Source organism: Thalassophryne amazonica, chromosome 18 (genome assembly GCF_902500255.1).
Source record: "Thalassophryne amazonica chromosome 18, fThaAma1.1, whole genome shotgun sequence".
Classification (NCBI taxonomy): domain Eukaryota; kingdom Metazoa; phylum Chordata; class Actinopteri; order Batrachoidiformes; family Batrachoididae; genus Thalassophryne; species Thalassophryne amazonica.
Window position 1 is genome coordinate 51,148,325 of NC_047120.1, and position 20,703 is coordinate 51,169,027.

A 20,703-nucleotide genomic window follows, 5' to 3' on the forward strand; every position below is an offset into this window, starting at 1 on the left:
TGGTGTACACAGGCAAAACTACAAAAAACCTTACTGTCCAAATATTTATGAACCTTATGCATTTTGCAGTATTTGTATGACACCTCATTACAGCATGTTAAGTTGTGGGAGGACATGATATAATTCAAGTGCCTCTTGTGTACGTCTTAAATTTTGTACCTCTGATGTGTATATTTTTCCTTTCATGAGTTGAGACCATAGAAATCAAAAGGAAAATTTTAAAGCTTGATCAGAATTCCACTGTTAATTTGACATATTTGAATACTCAGAATATGGAATCCAGGACAAGCACTGGCACCATTGGATCTGAGAGCCTGGCTATGCAACCCAATCTCACGATGTGTCAAAAAATGCACAATGCATTAAACTTTTTCTTGTAGACTTTCCACACAACATATCATCCGTCTCCATCTGACTCTGGATTGGACAATGGATTAGTTAAGCTATTGCTCAATCCATGTGTGTTTGTTTATCATTGTTCTTTTTAGTACATGACAAACTGTAGTGTTTCTTGTGAAGTATGTGTTTCAAAAGTAACTACAACTTTTACTCCAGGGCGACTTACATGTTTTTTGTTCCTTTTCATGAGACATTTTTTGACAGGTGCGACTTGTACTTGGTGGTCTGATTTGTACTTCAGAAAATACCTTCCATCTTTTTGCAAGAGCAGGTAGCTCAGTGGGCTAGGTGTTAGGCTACTAGTATCAATACGGTATTGATACTAGTAGCCTAACAATACATCTCTGTCTGTCTTTGGACAGGAAACTTCAAATGCATTTTCCTCATCTACCCAACTGTACATGGGTACCAGTCTTTGCTGTCTCATTGAGTTGGGACTTGCAGATCCACTTCATACTACTGAGTCTTGGGATAACCACCAGCACCAATATGCTTCAAGTCCTATATAGGATTTAGTGCTGTTTTGTAGAGCAGATTTTACAATGAGATAAGGATAGACTACCAATGAGTTGGGTTTGATTTCTAATCACTACTTGTTTAGACAGGACACTTCATCTGCATTTTCCTGGTCTACTGAGCTGTAAATAGGTACCTGTCTGGTGTCCTGTCCAGGTGGGACTTGCAGATCCATTTCATACTATTAAGTCTTGGGATAAGGAACAGCACCATATGCTTCTGTTTTGTAGAGCAGATAATGCAATGGGATAAGGATAGACTACCAATGAGCTGGGTTCGATTTCTGTTCACACATACTCGTTTGTGTCCTTGGACAGGACACATCATCTGGATCATCTCATTCCATTCAGCTGCAAATGGTTATCAACCTTGGCTGAGGAAGTGACCTACATTGGACTGGCATCCCACCCAGAGGGAGTCCTAGACTTTAATCTGCTTCCTGCTACAGGATCTGGGAATAAGCAATGGCACCAATGGGCCTCAGGGCCAGTATAGGTTTTGCTTCTTTCTTCTAAGGATATCATGTTGAATTTCGTTTCAGCCCATCCACTTCTGAGCTGAATATTATGTTCAGTGGGTTCCACGGGACATTTGTCTGATTATTGTGACATCCAATGACTCCATTTGCATAATACAATCATTAAACAACAGCATCTACAAGTATAACCTTACTTCAGTCAACAGGACACAACATTGTACGAAAGATAGTGTATTTTATTTGTTAGTCTTCAGCTGTTGCAGCGGAGACACAGGCAGTCAAAACAATGGGAGAGAAACAGCAGTGAGGAGAAGGAAGGAAACGACAAAACAAAGGTCCTTTCCTTTTGTTTTATTCCTTCCTGTCTCCCACTCTTCATCTTTCACCATCTCTTTACTTACAAGCTTACAAACAACATGTATTTCACCACAGCTTTTGTATTCAAACCCATGTGTGAAAGAGGGAGAGGCATAAAGAGGCAGAAGCGGGCAAACTATTATAGTGCGGCACTCCTGCTCTTTTACTGTGCACTCCTCTCCCTGCAAGCACAGGAAGCACACTGTTGGATTAACAGACTGTCCAGGTTAGATTGCTTATTTGTTGCAAATAAACTGTGCATGGCACGCACCACAGCACTAGAAACATTTCAATTAACCGCTACATACATTGGACTGCACATACATATATGATACCGTTTGTAGTTAGGGAGCATGCGCTGTTGACCTTGACACGGCACAGAAGAGATGGAGAAAGAAGATATTTCAATCCCATGAGATTATTTCTTTTATTGAAAATAATCCCATGGTCCCCTGTTGGTACTCGCACGCACACACACACCCGCAGCCTTCAGTCCTCTTGTGGAGTCTGTTCATAATGAGTTGGGGTGACACTGGGCCAGGGTGCGAGCATGAGTGGCACGGCTTTGGAGACGCGGGTGGACAGGGTGAAGATTTCTCATTTTCTTAATGTGGGTGGAGATTTTGAGAGAAGCAGATTTACTCCTCCTTGTCCTCTCCGTGTGTGATGACATAGCAGATGTTTTTGTAGTCCACGTTGCCAGCCACGTCAGGGGGGAAGGCCTGCCACAGGTTGGTCATCTGTAAGCGAGCGATAACATAAAGATGTTAACATGAATGATGTCAAATTTTGTTTCTCGGGGTAATATCAGCAAATGATCATCACCTCCTGGGCTGTGAACCTGTCACACTGGGTCGTCAGGAGCTCCTCAAGGCTGGAGAGATAAAATTGATTAAATATAAATAAGAGATGACCAATTTTGTATTAGGTGCCAGTATAACCTCAAATTTTTATGATAAAAGTTACATTAAAGGGCTTACAATTCCTTCTTGATGGCACCAGTACCCTCAGGGTCCAGGACCTTGAACGCGCTCAAGATAACATCCTCAGGATCAGCTCCTAAATGTGATAGAACAGCATTTTGTGCATAATTGAACTGAAGAGGTTTGAAGTTTGAAAAAAGCTGCAGTAATTTTACATTGCTCAATAGATAAACACACCCGCGCCCCTGAAGGACATTTGAGGTGTGTAAATTTAGACAGGTGGCACTGTCAACGCACCCTTTAGCTTCTCGCCAAACATTGTCAAGAAGACGGTGAAGTTGATGGGGCCGCTAGCTTCTTTTATCATTTCCTCTAGCTCCTCGTTCTTCACGTTCAGTTGGCCCATGGTGGCCAGCACGTCTCTCAAGTCATCCTTGCTGATGATGCCGTCTCTGTTCTGGTCGATGATTGTGAAAGCCTGACAGGATGATTCAGGAAAGAAAGGGGCAGGATATTAGAAACCGTTAATGTCTGTATTTTTTTGTATGATGCGTCAGTCATACAGCTGACTTTAAAACACCTTTTCTTTATTATATAATGAATAAAAAATTACTGAAACCTTCCTTGCATACTTGCTTCTGTGCAGCCTCGCGACTTTAACATATATACTGAGTTTTAATACTCTGTTAGATGGGGATAGCAGTCAGTGAAACCAAAGATGGCATTGCAAACCTTTTGGAACTTGGCAGTTGGTCAGCCACTTGTCTTTCGAAGGTGTTAAAATGTCTTTGGAATGTAAGACAAACCTCTCATGACATTAAAAGAGAATGCATTACAGCTGCCACCCCCTCCCCTCTGCTTTTTTGTGGTCTTGTGAGTAAATTTTTTGTCCCTAACCTCAATGTTCTTTTGTTTCCAAGCTCTTTGAACCCCCAGCATGGTTATTGCTGTTGTATTTTCTACTGTAGTACCTGTCTGGTGAAGTGAACAGTTTTTGCTAACCTGATCCTGTCTTAATGTTGTGATTAGCATAAGCATCATCCAGAATGTTAAAGAACATTCCAGAGGGGTCAAACGAAGACGTTACTTCGAGCCTCCGTGAAGGATTACTGAGCTGCTGTCATCAGTTAAGACCAGATTTGCTGTTCTGGCACGCTGATAAGGGCAGACAGCCTTTGGTACCAACCAGGACTGGGGCTTGAGACACCCCATCATATGAACCATCAGTTATACAAGCACCTTAAAATGTCCCTTTTAGTTTTCACATAGCCTTGAAGGACCTTAATTCTTAGATTTAGAAACATCATTGGCCTTTTCCACCAAATTTTCAGTTCAACCGTACCATGGAATTTGCCTGCACCCATGCTATTTTTGAGTGGATCTAATACAAAGTGTGTCTGATGCAAAAACAAAGCCATAATTACCTCCTTGTACTCCTGAATCTGGCTTTGCTCAAACATGGAGAACACGTTGGAGGATCCTCCCCCTTCACCCTGCTGTTGCCCCCTCTTCTTGGCCCTCTTGGGTGCCTGGAATAAAAGTGGGGAGAAGAAAAAACAACCTTTCACGTATTGGCCATTGTGAGGAAAACTGTCAAGGATGCCCAAAACTTGATTTCTAATAATGGCCTTCATCTTTCTCTTATTCTAGATAAGAATAAGAAATATGAGTGTATGTAAATAACAGCATATGTGTACATGTGTATATTATACATAGTATATATATTTATTTTTAAATACTTGATTTACTCTTCCCAACAATTTCTTTTAATAACACAATTTAGGTAGAATGTTGATGGAATTTTCATTGGAACAATCATATTTATAACATTGCAATCAAGATTCAAGAGGTTTATCAGCTGTTTTAATAAAAGCAGGGTCCAAATCCATATTTTTGAGCCTGAATCGAGAGTTCTCCAATTTTTGCATCACATCTCAAGGTTCTAAATCCTAGAAGAAACAGTTCTTCCAAAGGAAGGCAGACACACTCACCATCTCGTTTGTGTGGTTGTTGGTGGTCAAGAAGAGAAGCTTGCGTCAAGATGATGTGACTGACATGTATGCATTAGACCCTCAGGGTCTTATATACTAGCCCAAAGCGGCTAACTTTAGCTGCAGCATCAGGTTTGGCAGGAAAATTGAGCTGAGGAAGGCGAAGCAAAAAAGGGAGGAGCGAGGAGATGGCAGGATGTATCGTCTTACTGATGCTCCAAAATAGAGTCCTAGAGACTAGAATGAGGTGAATTCAATGCCAACACACGGGCCCAACTTTGGTGTTTTATGTGAAGTCTAATGTGGCCAATGTGACACAACTCATTGGCCAAAGGATGACTGAATTGCCCTCTACACCCCGACTACAATTTATATCATGTCTGTTTCTGCATCTCATACTGCTAGTGAACAAATCAATGCCTGGAAACAGACTACATCTACCAATGTACATTTCAGTTAACAAGTCATCATGTGTTGAAATGGTAGGTTCCTCAGTGGTTTGGCCCACTGCGACATCAACACCTGCCAACAGGATATAAACAGTCATGAAATTGATGGACCTTGGTCTGAGTCCAGTTTTGACATATGACTACTTGCTTTCCGGATGCAGTGACCTCACATTAATGGGAAATGTAAACAAGAGGGTTTGAACAGCAGCCATGTAGCATTGATTATTTTCTAAATATATTGTATACTGTAGAAATTTTGATGAAGGAGCCACAATTTCCCATTTTGACAACGCAATGGTGTGCCACTTTATTTCTCCATTTCTCTTCTGCCCCACCCATTAACCTCACTGGAGTTCTGACAGGAAAAGCACCACAGGGGGCCGAGACAGCTTCATATGTATAGCAGGGGTAAACATTGCCAATTACAGGAAACATCCATATCGGAGACAGTTTGTCGTATGCAGAGCTGGAATACAGAGATCTTTGTATGCGCTTCACACAAGGCAGCGTGTGACCAGAACATGAATACACACTGGCGAGACAGGAAGCAGCTTTTATGGACAGAGATCACAGGACACAGTCTAACCCCCGTGGCACCAGTAGAGACACTTTGGTATGGTGAATTATGTACAATATGTGGTGAACATATGCCACAATACTACATCTCATCTCATCTTCAACTGCTTTTCCGGGTTCGGGTTGTGGGGGCAACATCTCCAGCAGGGCACCCCCAGACTTCCCTTTCCTGGGCCACACTGATCACCTCTGACTGAGGGATCCTGAGGAGTTCCCAGGCCAGTGTGGAGATATAATCTCTCCACCTTGTCCTGGGTCTTCCTCCCAGATGGATGTGCCTGGAACACCTCCCTTGGGAGGCGCCCAGGAGGCATCCTTAGCAGATGCCCGAACCACCTCAGTTGGCTCCTTTCAACACAAAGGAACAGCGACTCTACTCTGAGCCTCCCGCGGATGACAGAACTTCTTTAAAATTCTGGTTCTAGTCTGTTGACAGTTTGAAAGCGCTAAATGTGGTCTCAGATTTGATACAAAAACTGAGTAAAAAAAAAAAAAAAAAAATTCCAGGCAAAAAACATACTATTGCTTCTTTAGATTCTTTTTTGTACAAAATATATTTGAAATTCTGACGAAATAGTTTAAAAATTATGGCTTTGACACTTAAGTAACATTTTATAAAATACACAGAATAATATTGAAAGAAAAATATTTAGGTAAATACTAAATTTTCAACCAAATACTTAATTAAACATGCATATACATATTAAATCACATCTATATGATGAGTAATATATTTTTAGTATTGTATTATATTTGTAATATTAAGTATTAACGGTTTATATATGGGATGTCGTAGTGGGGTAAACCACTGAGGACAGACAGGTCACACAACCTGCCTGTGTTCTTGGGCACAATTTCTCATCTGTGTAATTCTGGTCCACCCAGCTGTAAATAAATACCAACTTTAGCTAGGGAAGTAACTTGCATCAGAGTGGCATCCCATCCAGATGAAGTTGTAGGCTCTTATCCGCTTCATGCTACAGAACCCGGGGATAAGCACCTGTGCGCTTCAGGGCCTATAGTGGCCTTAAAAAAAAAAAAGGTACATCCAAAATTTTAGCACGAAAGATTGAAAGATGGCACTTTTTAACCCAAAATACCAACTAAAATAAAAACATTTGATTATTATTATTATATCATGCTCTCATTATGGCTAAATGTGGAACATAATTAAATAATTTGTGATAATTCTGTGTGAAAATGGTGATTAGACAAAATTATTTTGACACAGAACTAATTTTGGTTGCTGCTGCAGGGCGTCTGGTTGACCCATCACATTCCTTATGTGAGCTACGTAGGCTTCCATCAATCATTAACTTGTACAGCTTTGGTACACATTACAACCTAGCAGCATCACAAACTGATACCCTGCCAAATATTGAGCCTGATATTTCACCTGACAAAATATGACCCAATTTTTCAAAAAAAAAAAAGGAGAGGCAATCCTTAACTTTATTGACCAAGCATACTATCAATAACCACACCAGAAACATGTATTTGTAGATGAAACTAGAAGAATAAATCTTGTATCTGAAGGTCATCAGTACACAAATACTTCAAGTAGAATCTTGAAGGTTAAAAGAGAAAAAGAGTGCGAGACCAAAGACCATAAAAACAAGACAGCTGTACAGACTGAAATAGCATCGTGCCTCCCCAGCTATTCTCTTTCTCAGCCATTTTGAAATGCCCTTTTAACACTCAACAGTCTTTGTCCATCTTGGCTTGCGCTTCACCCCATACTGATAGGATATTTATACAATTTTCAACAGTATAGCTCATCGGGTGTCTTAATGTGCACACTGAGGTTTGGCGCCAAAAATACGAGATGGACAAGAAGATGATGCATCCAAAATAAACTTTCAATTCCAAGAACCATAAAATGAACCACTTCAAGGCCTACAATTTAGTTTATATCATGACAGTTTCTATATGCAATCACAGAACTGTGGCACTTTTAGGATGTTTAATTAAAATCCAGACCATATTAAATTGTAAAAGGCAACAACAGCAATACTTACTCCAACCTGCATCACCAAACCCATCGTCAGACTTGTGCAAGATGTGCTTTAGAGCAACAAGTTTCAACATGATCCATTAAGTCCTTGTGGTGTTATTGCTTACATTGAGCTTCAGAGACTTTAGCCTCCTGGTGGCAACAACTGAATCAAAACTCTCCCACCATCAAATTTGTGTGAGTTCTTAATGAAGCGACCTTGTCTACCAAGTTTGATTTTGATACACAACGTACTTGTCAACACAATTACAAATGAAGCGCGTCCAAAGTCTAACTTGTTCAAGGTCTCAGTGAGGTGACCTTATTTACCAAATTTCACTTTGATACAAATTATTTTTCTGTGTACACACCAACCACACATCGAGTCAAGTAAGTCCTAGACCTAAAAATGATTTTTGCACAATGTGAACCCTTCAAGTAGTCAAATTTAAGTGCTGTTTTTTTGTTTTGTTTTTAATGGTGGTGGTTATTTTAACAAATGGTCTCTACATAGAATACAGTTTATCAATTACTACACAAAGATGTAACCTCAAACTAAATAACTATCTGTAATAAAAACAAAGGCCAGTAGAACCACAGATGACCAGTTACTGACTAGTAAAAAAGAAACATTTTGTATTAAATTTACAGTGTGCATCTTTGCATGAATTACATCTCGTTTTGTTTTTTGTAGTACAACTTTGTTGTACTTTAAATTGAGAATGGATGATGTATATGCTGCACATCATCCAAAATCTATTAAGTTCCCAACAATGTCATCACCTCCAGCCCTTTTTGACCAGTCAGCAATCAGTTCTTTAACTTCCTTTCCAAAATCTTCATGCAGTTTGTAAAAATCCTCTTTGGCACCTGATGCGACCAGTGATTGCTCCATCATGGAATCCGTGACAGGCATCACATTTGCAACCTTTTTAGGCCGGAGTTTGGGCGATCTCTTACTCGCCGGTTTGGCTGGAACTGGTGTCGGTTGCAGCAGTTGACTGGAGTTCAAACTTGGCTCTGATCCCACACCTGGTGTTACGTACAGAGAGCGTGCAGAGGAGTGTGTGCTCAAATGGGCCGCAGGGTATCCTCCTTCTGCTGCGCCCAAATTTGACATGGCGAAGCCACTGGCCGGGTCACTGGAATAAGTAGCTAGAGCCTCTGAGAAATGAACACACATGAAAATAAGCAACCAAAGAGATCTACACCACAGCAATGCTGCTCATCAGTGCCACTTTTGGCCGAAGCAGCTAAAAGAATCATGGGTAATTAAATTGCATAGGCTTTTGATGGGGCGGCAGGCCTCCCTTCCCAACTCTCAAGATCAAGTTGTTGTACTACATGGGGAAAGTGAACTGGTTGAATTCACTGCTGAAGCTGGGTGACGGGCTTGAACCGTGACAAAATAACAGAAAATGGAGAAGAGCGTTACCTGTTAGCAGGGTCTGTATACACATAGCATTTCTTCAATGCTGCGCTTTTGGGTATAACGCCATGTCACAGCCCACAGTGGCCACATGGGATTGCAGATGTGTACAAACCCACAACTGCGTCCACACTTCGATCAAGATTGTGCAAGTGTGCAGCATGACCGTAGTGTACACTGACCTTTGCACACACAAAAACTGATAAATGACAAAAATGATGAAAAATGTCTAGCGTGGATTCTCAGGGACCACACCCCAAAGATATTCAGTTTACTGCCACAGAGGAATAAAGAAACTAGTAAAATAAATCAACAAGCTTAAATCAGAGAGAGTTGTCTATATAAAAATAAATTGATTATAAAAAAATTGGTGATTAATTTAATAATAGATTAATAGCGAATCAGTGCAGTTCTGTTTAGCACGACAGTCGGCCATGAATTGGGCCAGATACTGGCCTCTCTCTCCTAGCCTATGATTGGTTGGCGGCCGAGATGCTGATGTCAGCCCATGCGTCAGCCTCATGTTGATATGGGGCGAGCGCCACTCTCCTATTGGTCGTTTAGGAGAGGGAATTTCAGCACTGCCCCCTTATTGGTCATTTAGGGGTGGGAAATCTCACTCCAAGATGGAGGCCAGTATCGGGCCCAATTCATAGCCGGGCCGGTTGTCGGGCTAAGCTCTGGTTAACAATGAAGATGACTCATTACGCAACATGTGATACTTTCTCCAGCTACTAAAGTGAAAACCTTTGTCTCTTTAATTGTTGGTCAAACACAAGTAGACATTTGATGTTTTACCTTTAGAATTTACAAAATGATTAAATGTTAAAATAATTAGACCATTCCAGTTTAACATGTTAACTCAAAAACAAATACTATCGTCTTGAACATTTCCAATTTAAAAGAGCATAGCATGAGGACAAACCCATTAAAATCTGGTAAACTTTGAAGCAATATAACAATCCAAAAATCAACTTTGTTTTGCTTATGTGATATCCTATTAACGCATCTGCCACCTGTTGTATGGTTGGTGGATGATGGAATGTAAGAGCATGTGCAGTTGTCAGAAAAAGACCGTTTCTGCACAGAAATGTATTAATCAGAGAAGTAAATCATTACTTCACGATTGTTTCGCAGCAGTTAAGTTCTAAAACTAACATAGTCATACCTCCACACAACCCTGCAAAGGATTTTGTATGAAACTGGCTGTAAGAGGAGAAGGGAGGGAGAAGGCCAGGGGAAGTACAGCATGAAGGTCCATGTAAACAGTTTTTGCACAGAAATGGACTAAATAAGAGAAATAAAGCATTTTCTGTTTAACAGTAGTTACAATGCAAAACAATACAGTGACAAATCCACACAACCCCGCAGAAAGGATTTTATATGAATGTAGTTGTAATAGAAACTTTGTTCTCTCTGTCTCCCTCAGTACATGCTGTTTTGAAGTCAGTAGCTTTTTGTCAGGTGCTTTCATTTCCAAAGCCTAAACCTGCTGCTTGTTAAAATTGGATTTCCTCTGGTGTGTGATATGTACCGCCGTGTACGTGGTAACCGTCAACAGTGATGCAATGCCTCAACAGCTCCTCTTTCACCCACAACAAAGCACAAGCCCAACCCGTCCTCTCTTACCTCTGTACTGTTTCTGCAGGTCCATCACCAGCAGGACCAGATAGCTGTGGTTGGCTGACAGCAGGGCTTTGATCCAGCTCTCCTGGCTGGCCTGGTTCTCAGCCGCAAACTTGTACGTCCGCAGTCCCGGCTCGCTCCAAACCAGCGCGAAGGCAAACTGTTCCTCGGACTCACACAGCTGGACGGTGCAGCCCTCCAGAACAATCACTCCTATCAGGTCGCGGTCAGCAGGACGGTCCTTGTAGAAGAGGAGGTTCCCTTTCAGCACACACCAGCGTTTCTGATAGGAAGTGTTCCTCTCACCCTGCGTGACAGTCACGTGCCAGCTGTGGTTTAGATTTCAAAAACGACTTTGCTCAGTTTCTTACTTAACTGGTTTGGTGAAATGAGTGTAAGCAGCCGGCTGGTACAAAGAGTGTTTCTGGAAGTGAAGAATGCAAGAAGCAAGAAGGTTTTTCGGTGTGTTTAAAAGGCAAAAATGTTACACTGACGATTTAATGTATCAACAGTAAAATATACTTTTATCTCCACTCCATTTGGATGTAGTGCATTTTGAAGAGTGTTGCGTAACAAACGTGACACTTGCATAACTCAAAATAAAGCATTTCTCTAGCTGACTTTTGTTGTTGTTTTGCACAATGTGAGGTTGGTGCATTCCTTTTCCAAGTTCAGCCAGATCTGTGCTGTATCTGACTTCTTGAATTTTTACACCAGCCAACAGATGATCACAATTTATCTGAATTATTTGAAAAGCCAATCTTTGTGAAAACTGGACAAATATCAATTTGACCATGACATCATATCGGGCATTGTGTCATTGATTCCAGCACTATTTGACTATTGACCGGCCATATTAAATAAAAACACAATCCACAACTGATGCGATCGACCTAATGGTTAACTTAAATATTAATCATGATATTAACCATCAATGTAATGGTTATACTAATAACAGTATTAACAATAACAACTTTATTCCAGTCTTAGAAGTACATTAAGAAACAGAAAATAAATAAATAAAATAAAACAAAACATGCACTACGGCCCATATCTAAACAGCTCCAATTGACATACACAGAAAAATACACAACATTTTAAGCAATGGGTCCAAATCCTGAACTTTATATCATTCACAGACTTACTCGAGAGTTGCATACATTAGAAAGAACTTTATGAATCCCTTGGGAAGACTCCCTCAGGGAAATTGAAGTTCCAGCAGCATTGCATAGCAGCACACAGGGTAAGAAGCACACAGTATCAAAAGTAGAAGTAAAAAACAAGATGCAAAATGTAAATACAAATATAAATACCAGAAATACTGCTCGCTACTACTGTTCCTCTCCTTCCCTTCCCGTCTTTTTGTTACTCCTCCTCCCCCAGAGTGAGGAGTTGTACAGTCTGATGGCCTGAGGTACAAACCGATACACCAAATTTCTAATTGTGGCCTGACATCCCTGTAAGTCAAATACTGTACAGAGTGTACGTATACTCTCATATTTAAAGATCCAAATAATTAATTTCAAAATGTGATACAGTGATACAGGCACTGACTATGTGCCCGAGGTATTCAAAAGAGCTCACTTCTTCCAATGCTGCACCATTCGTATAAAACCACAACTTTTAAATATGTTCAGTATGTTCTCCAGTATTTTACTAACAATACTAGCCACCATAACTGGGTGAGAATTGTCTTTAGACCTGATGCTACTTGTTTTGTTTATAGCTGTAAGAACAAGTACAACACAAATCATAAGAGTTTGGAAGTACACCAACTAAGAAAACTAGTATAACAATGAAGTAGGACTAACAAATGAGAGAATGTATATTTAAGATGTTCTACATGAATACCAACTCATCCACATTCATGTTCAAATTCTTAAGGCCATCTCAATGTATTATTTCCACACACAAATATCTTGATAGTTGCGTTTCATATTATACCTAAATTCAAATTTTATTTAAATGCTGATGACAGACAAATGAAAAGATCCTAAAACCATTTTTTTTTCAAATTTCAGATGTGTTTGTATCACCCGTCACACCATTAGTGGGCAAGGGGTATTACACTGACTCATCAGCATGATTTCCTTCCAAAAGGATATCATTTTCAAGTGGATATCTTCTTGGCTAATGATTTTTAATGCCAAATATTCTATGTTTATGACACAAACCTAACGGTACATTTGCAAAGTGGTTCAGCTTTTTTCAGCATATCAAACAAAAAGCCTATATTTAGGCTTACCAGCACCTAACCAAACTTCGCTCATGTTTCTTAACACTTTACAAAGGTTCCTTCCATTCTGGCATATTAAATTTACCCAAATTCCAGCATATCTGAAGATCTGCTCCGCCACTTCTTTTAGAAATGTATGACAGTGCATCCAGAAAGAATTCACAGCATTTCAATTTTTCCACATTTTGTTATGTTACAGCCTTAGTCCAAAATGGATGAAATTCATTTTTTCCTCAAAATTCCCCACACATCACCCCATAATGACAATGTCAAAAAAGTTTTGCTTTTTTTAATTTCTGAAGATGCATTAAAAAAAAAAATAATAATAAGACACACGTACATAAGTATTCACAGCCTTTTCCATGAAGAGCAAAATTGAGTTCAGGTGCATCATGTTTCTGTGATCATCCTTAAGATGTTTCTACAGCTTAATTGGAGATGACTTGGGGTCAATACAGTTGATTGGACATGATTTGGAAAGGCCCCCACCTAACTACATATAAGGTCCCACAGTTGACAGTGCATGTCAGAGAACAAACCAAGCATGAAGTCAAAGGAATTGTCTGTAGACCTCAGAGACAGGATTGTCTCAAGGCACAAATCTGGAGAAGAAACATTTCAGCTGCTTTGAAGGTCCTAAAGAGCAAAGTGGCCTCCATCATCTATAAATGAAAGAAGTTCGGATCCACCAGGATTCTTCCTAGAGCTGGTCGTCCGTCTAAACTGAGTGATCGGGGGGAGAAGGGCCTTAGTCAGGGAGGTGACCAAGAACCCGATGGTCACTCTGTCAGAGCTCCAGCATTCCTCTGCAGAGAGAACAGAACCTTCCAGAAGGACAACCATCTCTGCATCCACCAATCACACCTGTCTGGTAGAATGGCCAGACAGAAGCCTGGAGTTTGCCAAAAGTCACCTGAAGGACTCTCAGACCATGAGAAACAAAATTCTCTGGTCTGATGAGACAAAGATTAAACAATTTGGCATGATTGCCAGGCGTCATGTTTGGAGGAAACCAGGCACCATCCATTGAAGCATAGTGGTGGCAACATCATGCTGTGGGGATGTTTTTCAGCAGCAGGAACTGGGAGACTCGTCAGGACTGAGGGAAAGATGAATGCAGCAATGTACAGAGAGAACCTGGATGAAAACCTGCTCCAGAGTGCTCTTGACCTCAGACTGGGGCGACGTTCATCTTTCAGCAGGACAATGACCCTAAGCACTCAGCCAAGACATCAAAGGAGTGGTTTCAGGACAACTCTGTGAATGTCCTTCAGTGGCCAGCCAGAGCGCAAACCTGAATCCGACTGAACGACTCTGGAGAGATCTGAAAATGGCTGTGCACCCACGCTCCCGATCCAACATGATGGAGCTTGAGAGGTGCTGCTAAGCCCAACTCTCTGCCCAAAGATAGGTGCACCAAGCTTGTGACATCATATTTAAGGAGGCTTGAGGCTGTAATTGCTGCCAAATGTGCATCAACAAAGTATTGAGGAAAGGGTGTGAATATTTGTGTAGACATGATTTGTTAGGTGTTTTCTCTTTAATAAATTTGCAAATATTAAAAAAAAATGTTATTATGGGGTGTTGTGTGTAGAATTTTGAGGGAAAAAATTAATTTACTCAATTTTGGAAAAAGGCTGTAACACAAAATGTGGAAAAAGTGAATTGCTGTGAATACTTTCCGGATGCACTGTATTATTAGAATATGATCATACACAGATTTGGCCTTCTCATAATGTTGAATACTAATATAATTAGCATCTTTGCAGGCTTCATATGAAAACTGGACAGCTCTCTTATCAGAACACCTAAACTACTATGTTTAAAATAATCAGTATATTTAAAATAATCAGCAGCAGAATTGTTATTAAAAATAAAAGCACTTACAGCACCCAAATCCTTCATATATTTATCTTCATTTTTCCTGCACTGAAAAGGAAGGTAACCATTAGCACCAATAACATATGCCCGTCTAGCTGATTTCTCCACAGTATGGAAGGTGACATCCACTGGGGGATGACCTTGAAAAACTCCATTGCTGAGGTCAGTTGTTGATACACCAATGGCATGCAAATCTGTGTAAGCTATTTAGGTTATGCAACTCTTGCTTACTGTCCAAGATTTCTGGATACTTAAATACTTAAATATCACTACTGTCCAACACAACACACAGACCAGGTCCTGCCTCAGGTTGAGGTCTCTCAAAGTTACTCTGCAATTAAAAATAAGCAGTCGTAACTCAGTTTGCAATAGGGTACATTGACGATGTGTCACTGCTAGTATACCTAGTACTTGGTAGGACAGGTACACCAGACCCTAAGCCTTCATAGCTCTACATTCTCTCCACCAGTGAACAAAAGTGCTCTCCAGTGTCAGGTTGTCAGCCATGGAGATCATTAGAGCTGAGCTTTCACACTTAACATGAAATAAAACATATGCGTTGTATCTTGTCTCGAGATGCCCCACTTTGAGGTCCAAATTCAGTTTACCTTTCAGATATTCCTCAAGATTAGCACTTGCAACATCAATCGATCAATCAAAGTTTATTTATATAGCCCTTTCCACAGCCCAAAGGGTGACCAAAGTGCTTTCACAGATAAAAAAAAAAAAACATCTGGACTAAAACAGGTTGCAGTGACACTGACCAGATCTTTCCTCACCTGCTTATTTGTCGTTGGTAGACCAGAGTCGTTCACTTTGGCTGCAAGACCCTTAAGACTGATGTGAAATTATGTCGGTTAATCTAACATTTCAAAATCATGCTGTTAGCGTCTAGCTAATATGGCCTGCCAATCGTCAAGCACACGATGCAGACATAAAAATGTCTCTCTCACACACACACTCATTCATCTTCTACAGCTTAGTCCAATTAACGGTCGCGGGGGGCTGGAACCTATCCCAGCAGCCATAGGGCGCGAGGCGGGGTACACCCAGGACAGGACGCCAGTCTGTCACAGGGCCACAAGCAGACAAACAAACACAGACACACCCACACAAAATAATAGTAGCGCTATGTGACTAAAAAGATTAATCCAGGTTTTGAGTATATTTGTTATTGTTACATGGGAAACGAGGTACCAGTAGATTCAGTAGATTCTCACAAATCCAACAAGACCAAGCATTCATGATATGCACGCTCTTAAGGCTATGAAATTGGGCTATTAGTAAAAAAAAAGGTAGAAAAGGGGGTGTTCACAATAATAGTAGCATCTGCTGTTGACGCTACAAACTCAAAACTATTATGTTCAAACTGCTTTTTTAGTAATCCTGTGAATCACTAAACTAGTATTTAGTTGTATAACCACAGTTTTTCATGATTTCTTCACATCTGCGAGGCATTAATTTTGTTGGTTTGGAACCAAGATTTTGCTCGTTTACTGGTGTGCTTGGGGTCATTGTCTTGTTGAAACAACCATTTCAAGGGCATGTCCTCTTCAGCATAAGCCAACATGACCTCTTCAAGTATTTTGACATATCCAAACTGATCCATGATTCGTTGGTATGTGATATATAAGCCCAACACCATAGTAGGAGAAACATGCCCATATCATGATGCTTGCACCACCATGCTTCACTGTGAACTGTGGCTTGAATTCAGTTTGAGGGTCGTCTCACAAACTGTCTGCGGACCTTGGACCCAAAAAGAACAATTTTACTCTCATCAGTCAAAAAATATTCCTCCATTTCTCTTTAGGCCAGTTGATGTGTTCTTTGGCAAATTGTAACCTCTTCTGCACGTCTTTTATTTAAGAGAGGGACTTTGTGGGGGATTCTTGCAAATAAATTAGCTTCACACAGGCATCTGTCACAGCACTTACAGGTAACTCCAGACTGTCTTTGATCATCCTGGAGCTGATCAATGGGTGACCCTTTGTCATTCTGGTTATTCTTCTATCCATTTTGATGGTTGTTTTCCATTTTCTTTGCGCGTCTTTTTTTTTTTTGTCCATTTTAAAGCATTGGAGATCATTGTAGATGAACAGCCTATAATGTTTTGCACCTGCGTATAAGTTTTCCCCTCTCCAATCAACGTTTTAATCAAACTACGCTGTTCTCCTGAACAATGTCTTGAACGTCCCATTTTCCTCAGGCTTTCAAAGAGAAAAGCATGTTCAACAGGTGCTGGCTTCATCCTTAAATAGGGGACACCTGATTCACACCTGTTTGTTCCACAAAACTGACAAACTCACTGACTGAATGCTACACTAGTATTATTGTGAACACCCCCTTTTCTACTTTTTTTTACTAATAGCCCAATTTCATAGCCTTAAGAGTGTGCATATCATGAATGCTTGGTCTTGTTGGATTTGTGAGAATCTACTGAATCTACAGGTACCTTGTTTCCCATGTAACAATAAGAAATATACTCAAAACCTGGATTAATCTTTTTAGTCACATAGCACTACTATTATTCTGAACACTACTGTACATCCTCAGATTTTCCAAGCCAAAGGCCAGTCACTGGGATCAAAGATAATTTTTTATTTTTTTCCCCCCACACGAATTCACACCAAATTTGGCACACATACCAGGTGTCTCAAAAAATGTACCCAAAAGTATTTTGACACCACAGAAAAACCAATCAACATTATCAGACATTTTCTGTATGACCATGTGGCCGAAGCATGTCATTTTTCTCCCCAATGCACAGTTTTTAGTTCAGTCTCTCCTTTTTTATTTTTAACTCTTTATCTTTTACACCATATGTTCAATGTAACCTCCTCATCTGAGGTTTCCTAAGAAACAAATCACCCATCTCCAGTTTTCCGTAAAACCACCTAGTAAATTCAAGTCTCCTTGCCATTTGCTGGGGAGTTAGTTCGCTCTGAGACTGAATTTTGTATGGAAAGAGATGCAATCAGCCCTTAGAATGTGTTGCACAAAACTCTACAATTTTTGTTCTCTGAATCAGAATCAACTGTGGCATTTTTCCTGGACTTTAATGTCTTGCAGAACAAACTTTAGGGGTTCTGAAATGAGAAATACACCATTATTTCCCAGTAAAACGACTTCCGTATTCATGTTTCAGAGTACTTTTGGGTACATTTTTTGAGACAGCCTATATATGGAGATGGGTTCTGGAATTGCCAAGCAAAATCAAATTTGCCAAACCTTGTGTACCAATGAAGGTTTACACTAAAACTGCTCTGAAAGATTTAACTTTAGCAAAGATCAAGGTCAATGAATCTGATTTTCTACCCGATTTGGACCAAATTTTCAATGTGCCATGGCAAGGTAGGCCAGAGGTCAATCATTTTAAGTGAAGGTCATGGTCAAAGGTCAGTCAAATATCATATTACTGTAGTAGTTATTATTCTCCTGCCCATGAATATACTACCTAGTAATGCAAATTTCTATGACCCTGAGAGCTGTCAAGTTATTTAAACATAAAGATGGCAAGTCTTTTTTTGGGGGGGGGGGGGTTAAATACTCCAAACAACCAACTTTAACAGAAACTCAGAAGTGTCTGCTTGTGTGAAGTTTTATTTTGTTCACACTTAAGATGGCTTTTACCTTCTTGTAGAGGTAACCTTCTTTATCAACTGGTGAGTTGCAAGATTCAAAGTGGGTGAGAATCTTTTCATCAATCTTCATTTCAACATCACAGAGAACTGAACCTGACAAAGCACCACAAAACAAACACATTTCATTTCCTTCCGCCTTCACAATAAGTGCATGTCTGTGTTTCGTTTGTCTCGAACTGTACATACTTTCGCAAAAGCAAACCGTTTCGTCTTATGAAAATTTACATATCTTTTACTTTTACGTTTCACCTGTACACCACGAAGTTAAACTCTGGGACAGTTTAATATTTTGACAGAAATGCGCAAACTCTAACAGACGAACTTCCTCTACACGCAAAAATATTCTGTTCACGTGTTTTTTAGATTCCTCCCGGCAAATTTTGTTTTAACTATTAAAAACTTTCCTGCAGAGTGCAGACTGATCACGTAGTTTACTTACCTCGTAAAGAGCAAAAAAAAAAAACGTTCCCTCTGTGGGCGGGTCAAATCACTTCCTGGTTCAAGGCAAGGTGAGCAAAAAGCTCTGCGTCATCACGAACTCTGAACAAACAAAACTTTTTGTGTTTGTGGAGAGGTTTTACACAAATAAATGTAACTTCTGTCATAATGAATCTAAAACTTGAATGCAATTTTTAATGCACTTATATCATTGCGCTCATGGACTAAATTAGAAAAATATGTTGTGTATATTGAGACACCCTATTGTTTTTTATTGTAAATCTATTACATATTTTGTTCATTAAGCGAGCAGCATTGAATACATTATCAACCTTTTAATGTTTGGTAAATTTCATGTTCATAATGCGAAAGGACCCCCAATTTACACGAACCTTTAGCTGAATTTGAACAATATACTTGTATAAGCAGTATTTATAGACTCTCCCAAATGTCATAAAACTGTCAATCTGTATAATTAACTTTTTAAAAGAGAATTAATGTTGAAGAATCCCTTTACGTATGTTATTGTACAATTTATTTATTGTTTAGCTCTATTTTTAATGTTAATGTTGTGAATGTTATTGTGGCCTCGTCTTTTGTTCGTTTCTTAATATATTTGTTGAGATAAAGTTTTGGGAAAAAAAGTATTTTGTGTGTGGTAAAATATCACATTCTTACAATTAGTAATAAAACTGTGCAGTTTTCTGTGTAAATGTTTCAGGTACATAAAAGTATCAAATATTAATAATAATGTACGTATAATACCACTTTTCACCTTTAAAATGCATTAAGTTTTACGTGATATAAACCTTAATAATTTTACAGTTTTTACTATGCACCAAGCAGGGCACCAAAAATATAAATTCATTTTGTTGGGTAGTTTTCTTTGAAAGTTGCTTTTTTTGGAATGTTGAATAAATCAAATAAAATTTATCAGCAAATTAGCACTACAAATTAGATTTTATGTTGACTGGGGTAGGAGCTACATTATATATATATATATATAACATTACATGTTAAAGTGTTATTCTCACTCCCAAACATCATCAACTAAAGGAAATAGAGGTGCAAAGTGGTCATATAGTTACTTATGTTTCATAAAAATTATTGCAGTTTTTGTAAATGTGTCAAACATTTACACAGTACCGTGTACTCAACAAAAATATAAACGCAACACTTTTGTTTTTGCTCCCATTTTGTATGAGATGAACTCAAAGATCTAAAACTTTTTCCACATACACAATATCACCATTTCCCTCAAATATTGTTCACAAACCAGTTGAAATCTGTGCTAGTGAGCACTTCTCCTTTGCTGAGATAATCCATCCCACCTCACAGGTGTGCCATATCAAGATGCTGATTAGACACCATGATTAGTGCACAGGTGTGCCTTAGACTGCCCACAATAAAAGGCCACTCTGAAAAGTGCAGTTTTGTTTTATTGGGGGGGATACCAGTCAGTATCTGGTGTGACCACCATTTGCCTCATGCAGTGCAACACATCTCCTTCGCATCATCTGTGAAGAGAACACCTCTCCAACGTGCCAAACGCCAGCGAATGTGAGCATTTGCCCACTCAAGTCGGTTACGACGACGAACTGGAGTCAGGTCGAGACCCAGATGAGGACGATGAGCATGCAGATGAGCTTCCCTGAGACGGTTTCTGACAGTTTGTGCAGAAATTCTTTGGTTATGCAAACCGATTGTTTCAGCAGCTGTCCGAGTGGCTGGTCTCAGACGATCTTGGAGGTGAACATGCTGGATGTG

General features: G+C 39.7%; 2 protein-coding genes across 4 annotated transcripts; both read right to left on the reverse strand.

Moving 5' to 3' along the window:
• Positions 1 to 1,639: 1,639 nt before the first annotated feature.
• LOC117530472 (myosin regulatory light chain 2, skeletal muscle isoform-like) lies at positions 1,640 to 4,819 on the reverse strand. The gene is made up of 6 exons (XM_034193378.1): positions 4,665 to 4,819; positions 4,098 to 4,202; positions 2,971 to 3,151; positions 2,731 to 2,809; positions 2,576 to 2,624; positions 1,640 to 2,490 (listed from the first exon to the last, which is right to left on the reverse strand). The coding sequence occupies exons 1-6, from the start codon at positions 4,665 to 4,667 to the stop codon at positions 2,389 to 2,391; spliced, it is 519 nt and encodes a 172-aa protein (XP_034049269.1). The 5' UTR covers positions 4,668 to 4,819; the 3' UTR covers positions 1,640 to 2,388.
• A 3,512-nt stretch (positions 4,820 to 8,331) lies between these two features.
• LOC117530471 (sesquipedalian-1-like) lies at positions 8,332 to 18,995 on the reverse strand. 3 transcript variants are annotated; one of them, XM_034193376.1, is made up of 4 exons: positions 18,938 to 18,995; positions 18,488 to 18,591; positions 10,741 to 11,044; positions 8,332 to 8,846 (listed from the first exon to the last, which is right to left on the reverse strand). In XM_034193376.1, exons 2-4 carry the CDS (start codon positions 18,566 to 18,568, stop codon positions 8,428 to 8,430), a joined length of 804 nt encoding a protein of 267 aa, XP_034049267.1. In that variant the 5' UTR covers positions 18,569 to 18,591; positions 18,938 to 18,995; the 3' UTR covers positions 8,332 to 8,427. The 3 variants fall into 3 exon arrangements, with proteins under 3 accessions (XP_034049267.1, XP_034049268.1, XP_034049266.1); XM_034193377.1 differs by lacking the exon at positions 18,938 to 18,995 and adding an exon at positions 11,921 to 11,930; XM_034193375.1 differs by lacking the exon at positions 18,938 to 18,995 and having other exon boundaries at positions 10,741 to 11,066; positions 18,488 to 18,593.
• Between the last annotated feature and the right edge of the window lie 1,708 nt (positions 18,996 to 20,703).